The 15761-nt window shown below is 43.0% G+C and overlaps 4 protein-coding genes across 4 annotated transcripts; 2 read left to right on the top strand and 2 right to left on the bottom strand.

Moving 5' to 3' along the window:
* Positions 1 to 1785: 1785 nt before the first annotated feature.
* LOC104450118 (protein RICE SALT SENSITIVE 3) lies at positions 1786 to 5137 on the top strand. The gene is made up of 7 exons (XM_010064552.3): positions 1786 to 2618; positions 2721 to 2771; positions 3185 to 3313; positions 3477 to 3582; positions 3736 to 3777; positions 3905 to 3961; positions 4118 to 5137. Exons 1-7 carry the CDS (start codon positions 2485 to 2487, stop codon positions 4817 to 4819), a joined length of 1221 nt encoding a protein of 406 aa, XP_010062854.1. The 5' UTR covers positions 1786 to 2484; the 3' UTR covers positions 4820 to 5137.
* Positions 5138 to 6474: 1337 nt separating this feature from the next.
* LOC104450117 lies at positions 6475 to 7638 on the bottom strand. The gene is made up of 2 exons (XM_018876386.2): positions 7568 to 7638; positions 6475 to 7462 (listed from the first exon to the last, which is right to left on the bottom strand). Exon 2 carries the CDS (start codon positions 7325 to 7327, stop codon positions 6584 to 6586), a length of 744 nt encoding a protein of 247 aa, XP_018731931.1. The 5' UTR covers positions 7328 to 7462; positions 7568 to 7638; the 3' UTR covers positions 6475 to 6583.
* A 4613-nt stretch (positions 7639 to 12251) lies between these two features.
* Positions 12252 to 14769, top strand: LOC104450116 (probable protein phosphatase 2C 39). The gene is made up of 5 exons (XM_010064549.3): positions 12252 to 12557; positions 13157 to 13405; positions 13702 to 13978; positions 14099 to 14253; positions 14405 to 14769. Exons 1-5 carry the CDS (start codon positions 12525 to 12527, stop codon positions 14540 to 14542), a joined length of 852 nt encoding a protein of 283 aa, XP_010062851.1. The 5' UTR covers positions 12252 to 12524; the 3' UTR covers positions 14543 to 14769.
* Positions 14761 to 15744, bottom strand: LOC104450119 (squamosa promoter-binding-like protein 3). The gene is made up of 2 exons (XM_010064553.3): positions 15353 to 15744; positions 14761 to 15238 (listed from the first exon to the last, which is right to left on the bottom strand). The coding sequence occupies exons 1-2, from the start codon at positions 15688 to 15690 to the stop codon at positions 15016 to 15018; spliced, it is 561 nt and encodes a 186-aa protein (XP_010062855.1). The 5' UTR covers positions 15691 to 15744; the 3' UTR covers positions 14761 to 15015.
* Positions 15745 to 15761: the final 17 nt, after the last annotated feature.

Consider the following 15761-nt stretch of genomic DNA (forward strand, 5'->3'; position numbering starts at 1 on the left):
TTTTACGCGGCACAAGAAAAAATGTATTTTATTTGTTTTACAAATGAACATTCAATAGAAGGCAAGTCCAAATTGGACATGTTAGCAGCCTCAGATTGAATTCCCTTTAGGAAATCTTATCTAAAAAATGAAAAAAAAAATTGTTGCGTGCGCTCGATGGCAGTTCATAGAAGAAGTACGACGTCGAGAGCTTGGGGTAACAGGGGATGCCAGAATGAACGAGGGCAAGATCGACAATCCCGAATTGTCGAGAGCAAAAGGAATTGAGAGCCCCCAAAAAAGGGGTTGGCTTTCACGTTGGACCGTACAAAATATTCAACATTGATAACCCAAAGTTTTCTGTCCTTGCGGGCTGACACAATTACAATATCATAATGACCTAAAGATATTCACACGCAAATCTAACCCTCCCCCATCCGAATCCCCTCTTCTCGCTTTTGACTGGTAAAGATTCTATTCTAATATGCCAGCCCCATCCTCTGAGCTAATCCTCCTCGCCTTTTCCCCCATTTGTTTAAGCCCCGATGGGTGCTTCGTTCGTAAGAAAATGCAGGGAAGAAAGGGATTTGAAAATGGTCTAACAGAGGGTGCTCTCCCCTCTTCCGAAAACGGTGCTGCTTGTACCACTGCCTGTGTTTTTACCTGTTGGTGATGTTCCATGGCTTGAGTCAGTCATGCACGAGCCATTTGAGAGCTCGTGCCTGTAGCTGCGCCGCAAATGACTCGGTTCTTGTCGGATGACAGGCTGAGTACATACCATGCCGAGGAAGGACGTTCGATCCGACAGATTCAAGAACCAGGGTGGTTTTGGTGTCTTTTTGTTCACTAGCAAAAGAAAGGACTTTCAAAACCGCGAGTACGAGCTGGAGTTGCGCCTTATCTAGTCCACGAGTTAGGTTACAGAGCCCGTGCACGTAAAATTGAACAGCTGAAGATGGATGTTGAATCTTGATCTCTCAGGTGAAGTAGGTTCTGGACATCCTATATGGCGTGTATTCATTTCGCTTAGACGAAACAAACTGAAAAAAGAACATCCAGCGGGTTTATATGTTTTAGATATATATTCATATGACATGTTTTGAAGTTGTAACAACATGAAAGACAAATATAAAAACGATTAATAATTTTTATGATGTATGTTTATACATACAGAGAGTCTTGAGCTCGACAGTTGACTAAAAGTAGCTAGTGACGGGAATCGAAGGTGAGGGCATATCCGTCCTAGGAACCAGGGAAACTATTCTTATGGCTGAAACTAGAAAAGAAATGCCATGACATGTATTGACAAAGAGTAGCAAGACAACTTAAATTTTCAATGGTGGAAGACGAGAATTTTTTTACATATCTTTTACGTATATAATAAGGTATCATCGATCAATCATGCCATTACTTATATGAGGCACATTTAGTCAATCTTAACATTAAATTTTCGAATTCATTCACTTTTAATTATTTTACTTATTCACGTGTTACTGTCACGTTATATAATCAATACATTCGATACTTTTTTGTCGGTACAGAGGTTATTTTTAGATGAGAAATAGGCCGAACGACACATGTCAGGAAAAAGATTTTACATGCCTGGCCGGCGATCACAGTGAAAATCCTGAGGGAGTTTCCCCTTTTAAAAGGGGTAGGGAAACAGGGGAGAATAGTGGCTTGACCCCTCTTCATGGATCCAACAGCACAGTGCTGGGAACGAAAAGCCACAGGATGAGTGCAGAGATATTAGGTCAGACTTTAGAAAACCAACCAAATCCTGTGGCACCCCGAGGGAAAGGAAGGGACCCCAACCATTCCCGAACGAGGGCAGGTGCGGGATTGGTCTTTTGGGCTCCCTCTCTCTCTCTCCCTCCCTCCTTTTACAGCTTCCTAGTCACTTAGAGAGAGAGAGAGAGAGAGAGAGAGAGACCCCACTGGTTTTTCCTTGGGTTAAATAGTTACAGTTGCATCGAACTTGCCCTCACCGGACTTTTCGTTTCTGGGTCTCTTTTTTAATCTTTAACCACGACATATTTCACTTTCCCAGAATATTACTTGTAGCGGATTACAAGGGACAAAGGGAGGGGAGAGAAGGGACAAACGGAGAGAGTGTGTTCGAAGATGAAGAAAGGGGGGAGCCTCCTTCTGTGGTTGCTAACCATTGCAGAGTTGCCAAGCAATTAAAAAGGGAGGAGGAGGGGAGAGAGAGAATAAAAATTACAACAAACACCAGGCATCTCTCTCTCAGAGTCTCTCAGAGTCTTGTTTATTGGGTAATTAAAAACAGAGAGGCAGCAGAGGTACAAGTAAGAAACGAGGAGGAGGAGAGGCAAAGGCAGAGAGGCAGCAACATTCAAGGAAAGGGAGATAGAACAACAAGTGCAGGCTCAAGTCTGTGAGGGAGCTGAGGGAAGCGGGGGAAAAAAGGCTAAAAGAGGAAGGGTCTCTTGAAAGAGAAAGAGAGAGAGAGAGAGAGAGAGAGAGAGAGAGAGAGAGGAAAACATGGTGGGCTCAGGAGGAGTAACAGATAGGAGTAAAGAAGCTGTGGGGATGATGGCACTTCATGAGGCCCTCAGGACTGTCTGCCTCAACTCTGACTGGACTTACTCTGTCTTCTGGACCATCCGTCCTCGTCCGTATGTCTCCCTCTCTCTGTGCAAGTCTTTTGGTTTGTGGGTGGGTTCTTGCTCGGGTTTCTGAGCTGTTTCCTTAAATGGGTGTCCTTGCATTTATTGCAGGAGAGTGAGGGGTGGAAATGGTTGCAAGGTTGGGGATGACAACGGCAGCTTGTAAGTACTCTCTCTCGTTCTCTCTCTAGTTGCAGAGATGGCAGAGCATGTTGAGAACAAAATTAGAGGCGTCTCATGCTTCTCAGTTCTTTCGGTGCAAGTTCAAAAGAAAAAGAAAGCAGAAGTCAAGGGTTTTGTTTCTTCTGATTTTCCGAAAAAAGCCATAACCTTCTGTTTCTACCTCGCTATGTAAAACCAAAACAGGGTAAAAGCAGGGGGGGAAAAATAATCTACTGATGATTCTTAAATGTTCGTTCAAGTATAACATGAAATTAGATGACATTAATGATGGGTCTACAGAGATTGGCAATCTTAACTCGTCTTTGTTCCTGTGAATTTTATACAAAGCCCAGATCATGTACTGTGATTGATTGATCGGTTTGTGGAAAATTTGTGTGTTTATGTGGTTGAAGGATGTTGATGTGGGAGGATGGATTTTGCCGAGGAAGAGTAGGGGACTGTTTGGAAGAGATGGACGGAGAGGACCCTGTGAGGAAGGCCTTCAGCAAAATGTCTATTCAGTTGTATAATTACGGAGAAGGGTGGGTACTGGGTAGGTGTTTGGTAATATTGGCTCTCTCTCTCTCTCTCTCTCTTTCTGTCTCTCTGTCTTCTTCTCTGGAGAGTGGGAGCTAAAAATTGCAGTGGACATGGCTGAGCAATCTCACGGAGGTTTTCTTGATTTGTGTGGCCTGTTTGGAATAGGTTGATGGGGAAGGTTGCTTCAGATAAGTGCCACAAATGGGTCTTCAAAGAACCTACCGAGTGTGAGCCGAACATCTCCAATTACTGGCAAAGTTCTTTCGATGCTGTATGTACTAAAATGCTCTTCTCCGATGTTTTTTCTTGTGACAAATTTGTGAACTCGCATTTTAATTATAATTGCGAGTTGGAGACGTTAGAATATCCAAGTTCCTTCGAAAAGGATTAGTTGTAACTTCATCTCGATTTTTATCTGCTGCAGCTTCCTCCCGAATGGACTGATCAGTTTGAGTCGGGCATTCAGGTTAGAACATTCAGATTGCTTTAGTTAGTCTAACGGTAAACATACAATGATGTATATGATATATCTATATGCCCATTTTGAATGACTATGATTTTGCTTCTCTCATCTTATACTCATCTTTGACCAGACCATTGCTGTAATACAAGCTGGCCATGGCCTTCTGCAACTGGGGTCCTGCAAGATTGTAAGTTGAACATACTAATTTGAAATGGGATTTTCGGTCTCTGGGTCTTAGCTTTTAGTTTTTTGCTAAAGCAGACATAATTTACTTCGGAGAAAACCAGATGAGCAGCGAATTTGTTTGTTCAATGTCATTGAGGGTACAATTTCTTTTTGCCAGATACCCGAGGACCTCCACTTTGTGCTTCGAATGAGGCACACTTTTGAATCCCTTGGCTACCAATCCGGATTTTATCTCTCCCAGCTTTTTGCTTCAAACAGAAATAATTCCTCTTCTTCAGCCATTCCTTCGAAGCAATCAACGATTCCGACCCGTCCTCCTCCACTCTTCAACTGGGGCCAAAGACCTCTAGTTCCCCCTGGGGCTTCCATGCTTTCTAATCCTCATTTCCAAAACTCAGCGAGGCTTGGATTTCCTCAAGCGAAAGACGAAACCCACATGTTCCTCCTCCCACACTCGTCTGAAACCCCTCGGATAGAAGATATGATGGGGGAACACGACCATGACATCAAATGGCCAAATGGGTTGTCATTCTTTAATGCTCTTACAGGGCGGAGTGAGGATGCGAAGCTATTGTTTCACCCTGAGGGTCCAGGAAACAAGCCGGACCAAAGCCACCACTCTCTTTTTCTGGAGGGGAAGAGTCCCAATCCAGAAGCCTCCAACATGCAAAATTCAGGCACAACGAATCCCAATGAGTTTCTGAGCTTGGATAGTCACGCGGAGAGTGCGAGAAAGATGGAGAACAAATTCAAAAGGAGCTTTACGTTGCCTGCGCGAATGGCATCCTCTTCTTCAACTCCCGTTGATCACCAACCCGAACCTGGGATGTATTCTGATATGGAGTCCTTCATGGAGTAGCTCTGAAGGGTCTACGTTAGGATGAGATGAGGGAGAGACATTGTATCTAGGCATAAAATTATTCTTCTTAATTTCCTTGTGATGAAGCCTCTGTTCAAGTTAGTTTTTGCTGTCTCTAGCTTTTAGCACCAATACCTTAAGAGTTTTAACATTCATTTCTTGCTCTTTAATCCTATCCGATCCTTGGCCTAAACATCTTAGCTCTTTTTCTCATTTTGTCTTGGCTTGGTGCAAAAGGTTTTACGTCTGTCATCATTTATATGAGCTTCAGACTACAAGTCTTGGTTTTATGTAGTAAAATGGTGTTAGTAGTTCTGATTTTCTGGAGCATATCATCTTTGAACACTCGCAATCCACTTCATATGCATGGTTTGACTTAGGAAGAGGTACCTCAAAATGGGGATTGATCGGCTTAAAGACTCGCAATGACCTCGCTGATTCCGCATGAATCTCCTCCTTCCTGCCAGGAATTTGATGGGTCTGCCTGGAACATAAAAGCCGACTCAAGTCACTGTTGATCGTTCGGTACAACCTGAAATGAAGCCGAGAAATGGGCATCGTGTAGAAAAGACGGGTTTTTGCTGTTTCGAGGGAGGTGAAGGGACTGATCGAGGGATTGACCCCAGCTTAAGATGAGACAGATTGCGACCCCTTTCTGTTGTCAAGTATTTTGGCTCGTTCACTTTTTCTTCTTCCTTATGCTTTTCTCCTTGGCTATTTGCGAGATCAGTGACGTTCTCCTTTATCTTTGTACTGGCGATTGGGGAAACGGAAAATAGCATGAGTGCTATGGAGAAAGCTCTGCCCCGTGGGCCATGTCGAAGGAGCTTTCCCAACCGATGACCCAGATCTTCTTCCTCCTTTTCTGTTTCGTCTTTGTCTACTTTTCATTGGTACAGCCATCTCATTATCCTCCTCTCCCTTTCATATCAGTATCTCATTATCTACCCCCATTTTCAATGCAATGCAATGCAATGCGCACTGGTGAGAGAGCAACATGCCAACTTTGACAGGTCCGATTTAACGTTTCCATGCCATCTTGCGGTGTGAAAAAAAAAGGATTGCGGGCAAGAGAAAATGACAAATACATTCGATATTTTTTTACAGATTGTCTTGATCTAGAGAGTGAATTGTTTTTTTGTAAGTAACGAATTTAACATATGAACTTAAGGAAGGATTTCTTGAAGCTAAAAAAACAATGAATAAGTCCAGTAATAATACCTCAAATTATGTTAAATTCTGCAATCCTACATCATTCCATTTCTACCATAGTCGCTCTTGCTAAATGGATTCTGCCAAGCCACAGAACAGGTAGGATTCACAAACTGTTGGTCAACGGATCGGCATTGAACCGTTTTACAAGGCCTTAATCTCTTCCTCCGAATAAGCTCCACTAGTAAATACAGGTTATGCAACATGTAAAAAATCGATGACACGAGTATCACAGCACTTCGATCTATGTGCACCTTAAAGGGTAATCGAACTGAATTATGTAATGAAAAAGATCAGCTCCTGTTTACGCAGTCTGGGGTATATAAGATTCATCCTTCCCAGTTTCATAGCAAGGGCGGCGCGAGAAAATCGAATAATGATGTTCTTCTTTTGTTTCCTGTTTCTTTTGGGTATATCAAGGAACGGTCATCACAACATTAATGTAAGTCAAGACAGCCACCTTGTATTAAATCGAGAAGAGACGAGAAACCAACCCAAATAAAAGAAGAAAAGAAAGAAACACCATGGACCAATTTTGGAGGTTGATCTCGGTCACAAGTCTCTGCAAACATCTTCTCTCCTAGAGGTTTCGACCTCCATTGCATGGCACTGCATGCAGGACAACAAGAACGAACGTATCAACTTCCTCCCGAAACCAGTCTTAGTCCTCTCCTTTTCCTTAATCCTTTTCACTTCTTCTCTCACAACACCTTCGCATAATTTCCTCGTCCTCCTCCTCGAGGAAGAAGAAGAAGAAGAGCAAGAGCCCTCTCGACTCAAAGGCGGCACCGGCGTGATGAACTGCCATCTCTGAGACGTCCCGTACACTTGGGCAGCCACAGCGTCACTCGTTCTTCTTCTCTGATCTCTCACACTATGGCTTTGGGTTTTGGATGAAAGTCTGGCTTGGTAGATCAACAGCGGCGATCTGGCTCTCTCGGAATAGTCGGAAGAGCTCCTCCTCGCGCTGCTGCAGCTGCTGCTCCGGCTGCTGTTTGTGCTGTTGCTCCTGGACGACATCATCGACATCGAATCCTTGCTGCTCACGCTGCTCGCACGGCTCGCCATGCGCGGGACGACTACATTGGTCATGGTTTTGCATGGGAAAGAATGTGGCAAGAGCCTGCCGTTCAGGAAGAGATGATCAGCCGGCGAGTTCTTGCTGGACTCGCCAGAGGGTGAATCCGGGGTCGCGCTCCCGAACTCAAACTCCAGCTCTGGATCCTGAGATTCGGATGGGGTGCTCGGAAACGAGAACCCATCGCTGGAGCCGTCCCGGTGCCGATGAATCTCCATCGGGGTTTTTGAGTTGGCTGACAGGAGCTTGCCTGCGTGTGACGAGCGCTTGTTTAAATACAACAGCTCTAGAACAAGTGGACGCTTCTCTTTGTGGGGACGCGTGGCATGCGGACAGATGTTGCTGGACGAGCCCTGGTGGTCAACATTATGAGGTTCTTGCTTGGCAGCTCAGACTCTAATTTGGACCATAATCTAGTTTAATAACGACTAAAAATACTTGCTTATGTGGGATCTTACCAGGAAGTGTGTGTCCAATGATGGCAAGCAAAGAAAGCGGCCGCTAATCTCAGCCCATGAGTGAGTGGATCATACGCAATCGATCCCACTTTTAAACAACTAGAAACGATCTGCTGCTCGCTCATCTTTCTTTATTGGCCAATCGAATGATGGATCTTCGTTCTCCTGTTCCTCTGTTCCGCTTTAAAATCTTTTGGTGTCCCTTTGCTTTTGTTGCCTTGAAGACACAGTCTCCTAAAAATACTCTCTTTAAGTAAAGCGAAGAGGAACTCGCATCTCGTGAGGAAAGAAAGAGGGGAAAACCCGCCAAGCCAAGCTGGGGTTGATTAATTTACTTAAAATATCAAGAGAATCTGTCGGGTCGCATCTCGCGCCCTTCTTAGGAATTCTCTTTTGATGCGATGGCTCGTGAAGTCTGATCGGCGAGATCGCGCCAGTGCCTTCACAGTTCGAGCGTGTTACGACAAGTACGTATTAGTCTGATAGAGCGTATAAGTTCTTGTCATCAGTTCTACTACTTGTCATTCTCGCTTTTAATTAGGGTGGCATCGTTCTAAGATAAAACTTGAAACCAAATAATTGAATTAATGGGAACTTATCAATTTCCATGTTTCGGGATACGTATGGTAGGTTTCGAGTTCCAAAAATTAGGATACCTATTTTAATATATAGGTCCCAAGTTTCAAGTGGAATTTGAAACTAGTTTTTATGTCTTTCTTGGTTTATGTCTTCACATGATCCTGCAATGTTCTATGATGTTTGATGATGAGTGTATAATTTAAAATTACTAGTTTGAGCTTTTATTTTATAATCGAGACTTTTACTTTGTTACTATTTCATATTCTTCGTGTATTTAAATATAAGTTATGATTAATAAATTGTAACAACAAGTGATGATCATTAAAAATAATGATTCGCTGCAATGGTTCAATTAATAATACAAGTAAAACCTAAGTAAACCTGTAACTGATCTTGGAACCTTTGACAATGTAAGGTACGGGTTGCAGGGTGTGTAGGGTAGGTTTCAAGTTTTGAAAAACAAAGAATCCGTTCTAATAAGTAAGCTTCCGGTAGAATTTACAAGGAATATAGAACGGCTCATTCATATTATTAATTATCTAATGAACATTGCATTGCGCAAACTTACATCTTGCAATTCCTGCCACAGGGCCAAGAAACGTTGAGAGATAAGTTGTAAAGTTTGGAATAAGCTCTAAATGTCAAGTCGTGATGAACTTTGCTTAGGCATGTAATGATGCGATGCACGATCTTTTACTTGCTTTGCGGGGACAAAGAGCTCTTTAGTGGGCAACTTTAGCCGCATCAAACAGTGCATAATATATGCAATCCCATCCAAAATCTGATTAACAATTCCTAAACAAAAGGATTAAGGGCGGCTCCCAAAAAGAGTTCCTTGTCTCCCATTTAGGTTCCCTTTCGAAAGGGCCCCGATGCTGATCATTATGCCTTCACTTGCTTTAATCCCCCACCAAACCAATTCATTTCCTAATCTCCCTTTCTTCATTGCTCTAATCATGCCATCTATTGAGATGAAACAGTAAGAGCATTGTACTATCTTGGTCACTCAGTTGAATCCTGCAATTGGGCTAATCGATTCTTGGCGGATGGAGCGATGACATTGTCTGGGCCTCAAAGATTCGTGATGGCCCAAGATGCTTAATTTTTTCAGAAGAAGATGCAGCTTCCAGATGGACAAGAAAAGGCCCATCTGGAAGTAGAATGCAATGAGCAGTGCACCCCCAGATTTTTTTGGTCGAAGTTCACCCCCAGATTCAGAGAGCCTGTGTTGAACCTAATTCCTAGATTGAGTTTTAAACCATGTAAATCTAATTAAGTAGAAAAGCAGTAAAAGGAAGAGAAATGAAAGTAAAAATACCAGTGCTAAGTATTAGAATTTATTCATCTGATTAGTCTTCTTATAAATGTTAAATTTACGTTTCTGTCCACATATAATATACATAAAGCAAATGAGATTACATAGATACCCCAATTTTTTTTTCGTCATAAAAAAAAAAAAAACCTTGAAGTTATACTAGTGTGGTAGATATATCATGAATGGAACTATAATAGATGATATATATGGCATATTTTGTAAATTTGAATTTTTTCGTAATACAAAAAAATTGGGCTATTTGTATCATAATAGGCAAATTTAGGGTTTTCACTGACAAAAAAAAAAAAAAAGGAAGCTGTAATATTTGTGTCATAGAAGGGATACACTGAGGATTTTGATGGTATTTGCCTTTTTATTTAACAAGTTAGGAGTCATAAAAATTAGGAGTGATTGGTTCTTGATCTGGTCCAATTGGTCCTAAGATTGGGAATCGGACTACACTGGTCACAATTTCTTTTTTTCACTATTTGATGCCATATGTTACAAAATTGGAATTGTGTTTCCATTATTCTTTAGAAAAATATTTAAGTAAGCCATTGCGATGACGAATCAATGTAGATTGATCGATACTTGCTAATTACACATGTATTGCTGACGTATATGACGAAAGTGAAGAAAAAAAAATAGATCCATCAAAAACAATTCCACCGGTATTAAGTATTACCCCCTTGTTTACTTGTGCGCTGGTAAGTCCAAAACATCAAACAACAGTTACTATTTTTTCAGAGCATTCTCAATATATCTAATATGGCAAATCACTTTGTTTACGAATTAACCTTCTACGCCATGGAAACAAGACAAGTCGACCACACAAATTACAGACCGAAAACCGTAAACTAAACCCACCAATCAATATCATTGAGAGCTAAGGATTATCTTATAACCATAAATGATCAAACATCAGTAATGATCCCCAAATTGAAAAGATGAACCAAAAAATAAGGATGGTGGACAATGGACGAGCCAAAGGAGAGAATACAACGGATGGCGAACAGACATTGGCGAGTGGTGACTGGACAAGACTCGAGAAGTCGAGAGGACTGAAGTACTTCACTTATAGTTTAGTTCATATTTTAATAAATTTTTTTTTTTTGAATGGTGCACCTAGACATCTTTTTAAATATGTTGGATGAGCTTTTTAATGGAATGGATGAAAGAAAAAGAGTGGGGTTTTGAAAATGCGGAATAGGAATTTATTAGAGAGAGTTGAGTGCCGGAAATCTTGTCATCTTCACTGAGGTGAGTGACCTCATAAAGATTATTCAGTTTTGAGGAATTAAATTTCCTGAAAGTAAAAAGATCTAAGAACAAAGGTACATCCATCTAATAGGTTGTTGATCAATCATGATGATGAGAAATTTTTCCCACTAGTTATGGTACTTCATCAAAGAAGAATAATGTTAACACGATATTAAATGTAATACAGATTTGATATCAAAAGGTATAGTCTTAAAGCAAAAGGTCAAAACAAGTATGCTATCCCCAACAAATAGGCACCACAAGTCATCCTTTAGGGACTGTTTCTTGATTTCAAGACTCTTTACTGTTGAATCTAGACCTTAGAGTCTCAGATTTTCTGATTCACAAGATCATTTTACCGAGCTAACAACAAAGTTTAATAAGAAGAAGCCATTTTAGGGAAGGAAGAAAAATGACTTAGAAAGTTAGGAGAGATATTACAATAGAGAAGGCTAGTCTGCCCCCTCAATACACAATATATTACCTTATATGGATATAAACTACATCGAACATCACAGAATATGAAAGATGTTTAAAGCACTACAAACAAAGCACACTCTATGCCAAGCTTCCTAAGCACATAGTAAAGCACAAAGCACACTCCACACTTAATATATGTGGGCCCGTTTGGTTTGGTTTTGGGGAAATATCATTGGGAGAATGCAAATATCTTTGAGATAAATGTATTTTTCGAAATATTACATCGTTTGATAAATTGTGGTATTGAAAGGTTACTTAGCATAAATACCATTTGGCAAAACTCACATTTGTAATGAGCTTTTGCTTTTTTTATTTTTTTTATTTTTTTTTATTTTTTAATCTGAAAGTTAAATTCAGCGGCCAACTAACCACCAGCCAACTGCCGGGTAGCTCGGCGGCCTAGGGTCGCAACCTCAGGCGACGCCGTCATCTACGGTCGCAGAGGCCTGAGGTCGGTGGTTAGCCGGCAGCCTAAGGTTGTGGAGGCTAGATTTGGCCGCCGGACGGCCAGATTTGGTGGCTTGAGGCTTGGTTCGCTTGAGCCAAAGGAGTTGGAGCACAGAAGTAGGGAGTCGACGCGGTGTTGCTCGCGCTCGTCGAAGGGGATGGATCTACCGCAGAAGAGGAAGGTGTCGATGGCAGAGGTGGAGGCGGCGGCGAGGCTAGCGCATAACTTGAAGTCGGGGGTGTCCCAGAGCGGCGGGGCGGGAGGGCCATCGGGTTGGTCAAGGGGGATGAGAAAGAAGATGAACAATAGTAAAGCATGAATAGTGGAACTGGTATTTTGGAAATGCAGAATGCTCAATGAGCTGCATTAGGTTTTCATCTCTGGGAATGCTAATTCTAATGAGCTTTCAAGAATGACTCCCAAACGCAACATATTTTCCTCAAAGGGAAAGCCGAACCAAACGGTCTGGTCCGGTTTCCAGAACACCAGACTGACTTGATCCGATCTAGACAATCCCAGAGTCAGGCGGCCGGTTGATTTTGCACGCCCCCAAATAAAAATAGCTACATATAAGGTCCGAGAATATAAAATGCAAATGACGCGGCTGACTCAGTGAGCGAGAGAGAGCGAAGGGGGGGACGTGTACGGCGGTCGAGTCGTCGAGTCGTGTCAACGCCGCACCGCTTCTGGACTGCTACTCATCTCCTTCTCTCGTCGCACTTGTCCCTCCCTCCTTCCTCCTCCTCTACACCTACTCTCTCTCTTTCTCTCTCTCTGCTCTGCTCTGCGTCGTCGGCTCGATCCCGTCCATAATCAACCGCCATATCTCTCCTCTCTATAATTACTCCAGCCTCTCCCCCTCCACCGAAGGAGGCATGACCGGCAGAGAGATCCTCCACAAGATGAAGGTACGTCCTTTCTCGCCCGCTTCCCCGCCTCTCCGTTGTTTCGCGAGATCCGTCGTCACGCGAGTCGTCCGGAGATCGGTGCGCGGAAGATCGTGCCTTTTGATTGCTCGAAAATGTCGAATCCGAATCGGAAACGGGGGTTCTCTCTTTTGTAAGTCTAGGATCGGGCGTTTGGGAGGCTTTCGGGATCGCTGAGTCGCTGATCCCCCGATCGCGTTCCTCGAAGCTCCGGCCGTCATTTCGAAAACGCGAGATGCGCGCGGTGAGGATGAGTTGAGCGTGAGGCGCGCGTTAAAAAGGATGGCTAGAGCTTGACTCATGACCCAAATGTCTGATTGCGGAACTGCACGCTACTTTTCTGCTATATCGGAAGCACTTGAAGTGAAGAATTGCTTTTTTTGGGAAAAGCACGAATTCGCTCGTCATTTCCAAATTCTCTGGTCAATGTCTGTGGTACAAGCCAATTTGTGGTCTGGTCTAGTTCTCGAGTACATTGATTAGTCGCCGTTCGTTTGAGACCGATCTTCCTTTTATGGCAATTAGAAATCTATGGGGGTGGGTAGATATAGAAGGATTGATTGTCATTTGTCTCGTGGCAGGAAAAGGTTGGATTAGGCTCATCCGCAGCCGACTCCGGGAAGGGGAAGAGCAAGATGTCGAAGCACATTACGCATGGCTTTCATCTGGTGAAGGGGAAGTCGTATCATGACATGGAAGATTACGCAGTCGCTGAGTTTAAGCAAGTCGACGATCACGAGCTCGGTTTATTCGCGATATACGATGGCCATTTGAGTCGCGAAGTTCCTGATTATCTACGGGCACATCTGTTTGACAACATTATAAATGAGGTTAGGATGCTACTTTGGCCTACCATCTTTCATCCTTACAGCGGATGTGCCTTCATCAGCTGCCATCATTATAGAGGACATGTTTCTTGTTACTCTAAGAAAAATGTGGACTTAGATGTTAATTTGAATTTGGCTAGATTCCACTAAGTATTGCGAATTGCAAATATACTGAATACCTTGATTGTCATTTATTCCCAGGTGGTTCTTTATTTTGCAAAAACTTGCCTTTTAAATTTACATTTAGGTATGTTATGAAGAGATCTGACATTTTCGTTTTCCCGGTTTCTTGGGAGTAGCCCGACTTCTGGACGGAGCCGGACAAAGCAATCAGGAAAGCATATCGCGTAACTGATAGTGATATTCTAGAAAAGGCAGCTCAATTGGGTAAAGGGGGCTCGACTGCAGTCACAGCAATACTGATTAATTGTCGCAGGCTAGTAGTAGCGAATGTTGGGGATTCCAGGGCAGTCATCTGCAAAAATGGTGTCGCCAAACAATTGTCAGTCGATCACCAACCCAGCACGGAAAGAGAGAGGATTGAGAATAGAGGTGGTTTTGTATCCAACTTTCCAGGTATGGACCCCTTCTACATAAGGCTAAAACTGTTCGAGGCCGATCAGGTCATTGGATCTCCCAAGTTTTGGAAAAAAATTGCCTTAGATTCCGTGACCTTGTCTTGTTGATAATTTTCAGGAGATGTTCCTCGCGTTGATGGGCAATTAGCTGTGGCAAGGGCCTTTGGTGACAAAAGCTTGAAGGAACATCTCAGCTCTGAACCTGATGTGACAGTCGAGGAGATTGATGCTGATACAGAGTTCATCATCTTGGCAAGTGATGGACTATGGACGGTTAGGGCCTGCCTATCTCTGTCAATAAGTTTCTCTGTTGTATTTAGATTGAGCAGTTCTTTGAAATGGGCGGTGAAAGAGAAGCCTTATTTTTAAATTGCCTTTTGCCTGTACAACGATAAGGCTGAAATTCCTCTTAAAATGATGCCAGGTAATGTCGAACCAGGAAGCAGCTGACTCTATAAGAAACATCAAGGATGCTCGGTCGGCAGCGAAGCACTTAACTGAAGAGGCACTGAGTAGGAATAGCAAAGACGACATATCCTGCATAGTCGTGAGATTTAACTAGTTTGCATATTTTCTTTCGGGTGTTTTCTCTTTAGATGTGGTTGGAAAAGCTGCGATTACATCTTTGGCTTTTTCTTCGGAGTGATTATGGAAGTCTGCTTTACACTTCATGTACGATAAATTGCATAACCAGATTGTGTCGATGTACTATGTTGTCATCCAGTCAAGGATTTGCGTCTCCACATTGTCTCAAGTAATGAAGAGCATCAGGATTCAAGATTGAGTAAATTACCAAACATTTCTATTATTTGATTTATCCAAGAGATAACTCAAATTATAAAACGCTGATACAATAAGTAGCCGATGCACGAGCAGTACCTAACCCAGGGAACAGTCCATCATCTACAGTAGTGCTTCACAATGGTCACTTTTATTTAAATAGCCTAGGCATTGCCTTCAGCATAGATAGTTATGGTGACGGTAGTCTTAGGGTGACAGAAGAGAGGGAGCATGTAGACAATGGAAATTGAAGCCTCATCTTATCTGGAAGTGTTTGAAAGTTGAATTCCCTGGGATGGCAGTTCCTCTTCCTCTTGAATCAGCCGGTCTGCATTCCTTCAACTGAGGACCTGACATCCTACGGCTCGAGCCTTCTCCATAGTACTCGCAAGAGCTCTTCCTGCGCCGCTCGTTATGTCCAGCCAGACGCCTGCGGCAACTCCTCTTTGATTCATCGAACTCCATTAGCTCATGGAACCTGCATCATTTCCCATGTAAACTTGAAATGAAGGTAAATAGACTAGACTTTTGACTGTACATATGAGGAGGGCATATGAGTAGTTATTTTGAGGTCGAACTATGCTCGACAGACCTGCTGCATTGTTGACAGAACCTCTGACGCAGTCCAGCCACCATCACCACCGGTGCTTTTGCATGGACTTCACACACCTTATGGCGCCGATGGTAGCGCTTCGCATCAGTCAGGTCGGTCCCGCACCTCTCCGCCTGGCAGCAGGGCGGGGATGCATCACGAGAGCCACTTGACCCCCTCTTCCCATTCGTACCTTTCTTCTTCTTCTCATCGTCATGTAAAAAAGGCTCACCTTCATTGTTCCCATGTCCCTCTTCTTCATCTACATCGTCGTCCATGTCGTCTTCTATTATATCTTCCAATGTTTTCTTCCCTTCGAAACGCTTGGAATTGATCATGGTGGATGCGGCGGAAGCGTGTTCCAATGAGAGTTGTGTTGCGATGGGGTGAATTGTGGGTACGTTTTATA

This window comes from Eucalyptus grandis, chromosome 6 (genome assembly GCF_016545825.1).
Source record: "Eucalyptus grandis isolate ANBG69807.140 chromosome 6, ASM1654582v1, whole genome shotgun sequence".
NCBI classification, from domain to species: domain Eukaryota; kingdom Viridiplantae; phylum Streptophyta; class Magnoliopsida; order Myrtales; family Myrtaceae; genus Eucalyptus; species Eucalyptus grandis.

Coding starts and splice junctions, on each gene's coding strand:
- LOC104450117 (XM_018876386.2), bottom strand. CDS start 7,327: ATGGAGATTCATCGGCACCGGGACGGCTCCAGCGATGGGTTCTCGTTT.
- LOC104450119 (XM_010064553.3), bottom strand. CDS start 15,690: ATGATCAATTCCAAGCGTTTCGAAGGGAAGAAAACATTGGAAGATATA. Junction 15,239..15,352: donor TTCTGTCAACAATGCAGCAG/GTCTGTCGAGCA, acceptor GAAATGATGCAG/GTTCCATGAGCTAATGGAGT.
- LOC104450118 (XM_010064552.3), top strand. CDS start 2,485: ATGGTGGGCTCAGGAGGAGTAACAGATAGGAGTAAAGAAGCTGTGGGG. Junction 3,314..3,476: donor TTGTATAATTACGGAGAAGG/GTGGGTACTGGG, acceptor TGTTTGGAATAG/GTTGATGGGGAAGGTTGCTT. Junction 3,962..4,117: donor AACTGGGGTCCTGCAAGATT/GTAAGTTGAACA, acceptor TCTTTTTGCCAG/ATACCCGAGGACCTCCACTT.
- LOC104450116 (XM_010064549.3), top strand. CDS start 12,525: ATGACCGGCAGAGAGATCCTCCACAAGATGAAG. Junction 12,558..13,156: donor AGATCCTCCACAAGATGAAG/GTACGTCCTTTC, acceptor GTCTCGTGGCAG/GAAAAGGTTGGATTAGGCTC. Junction 13,406..13,701: donor TTGACAACATTATAAATGAG/GTTAGGATGCTA, acceptor TCTTGGGAGTAG/CCCGACTTCTGGACGGAGCC.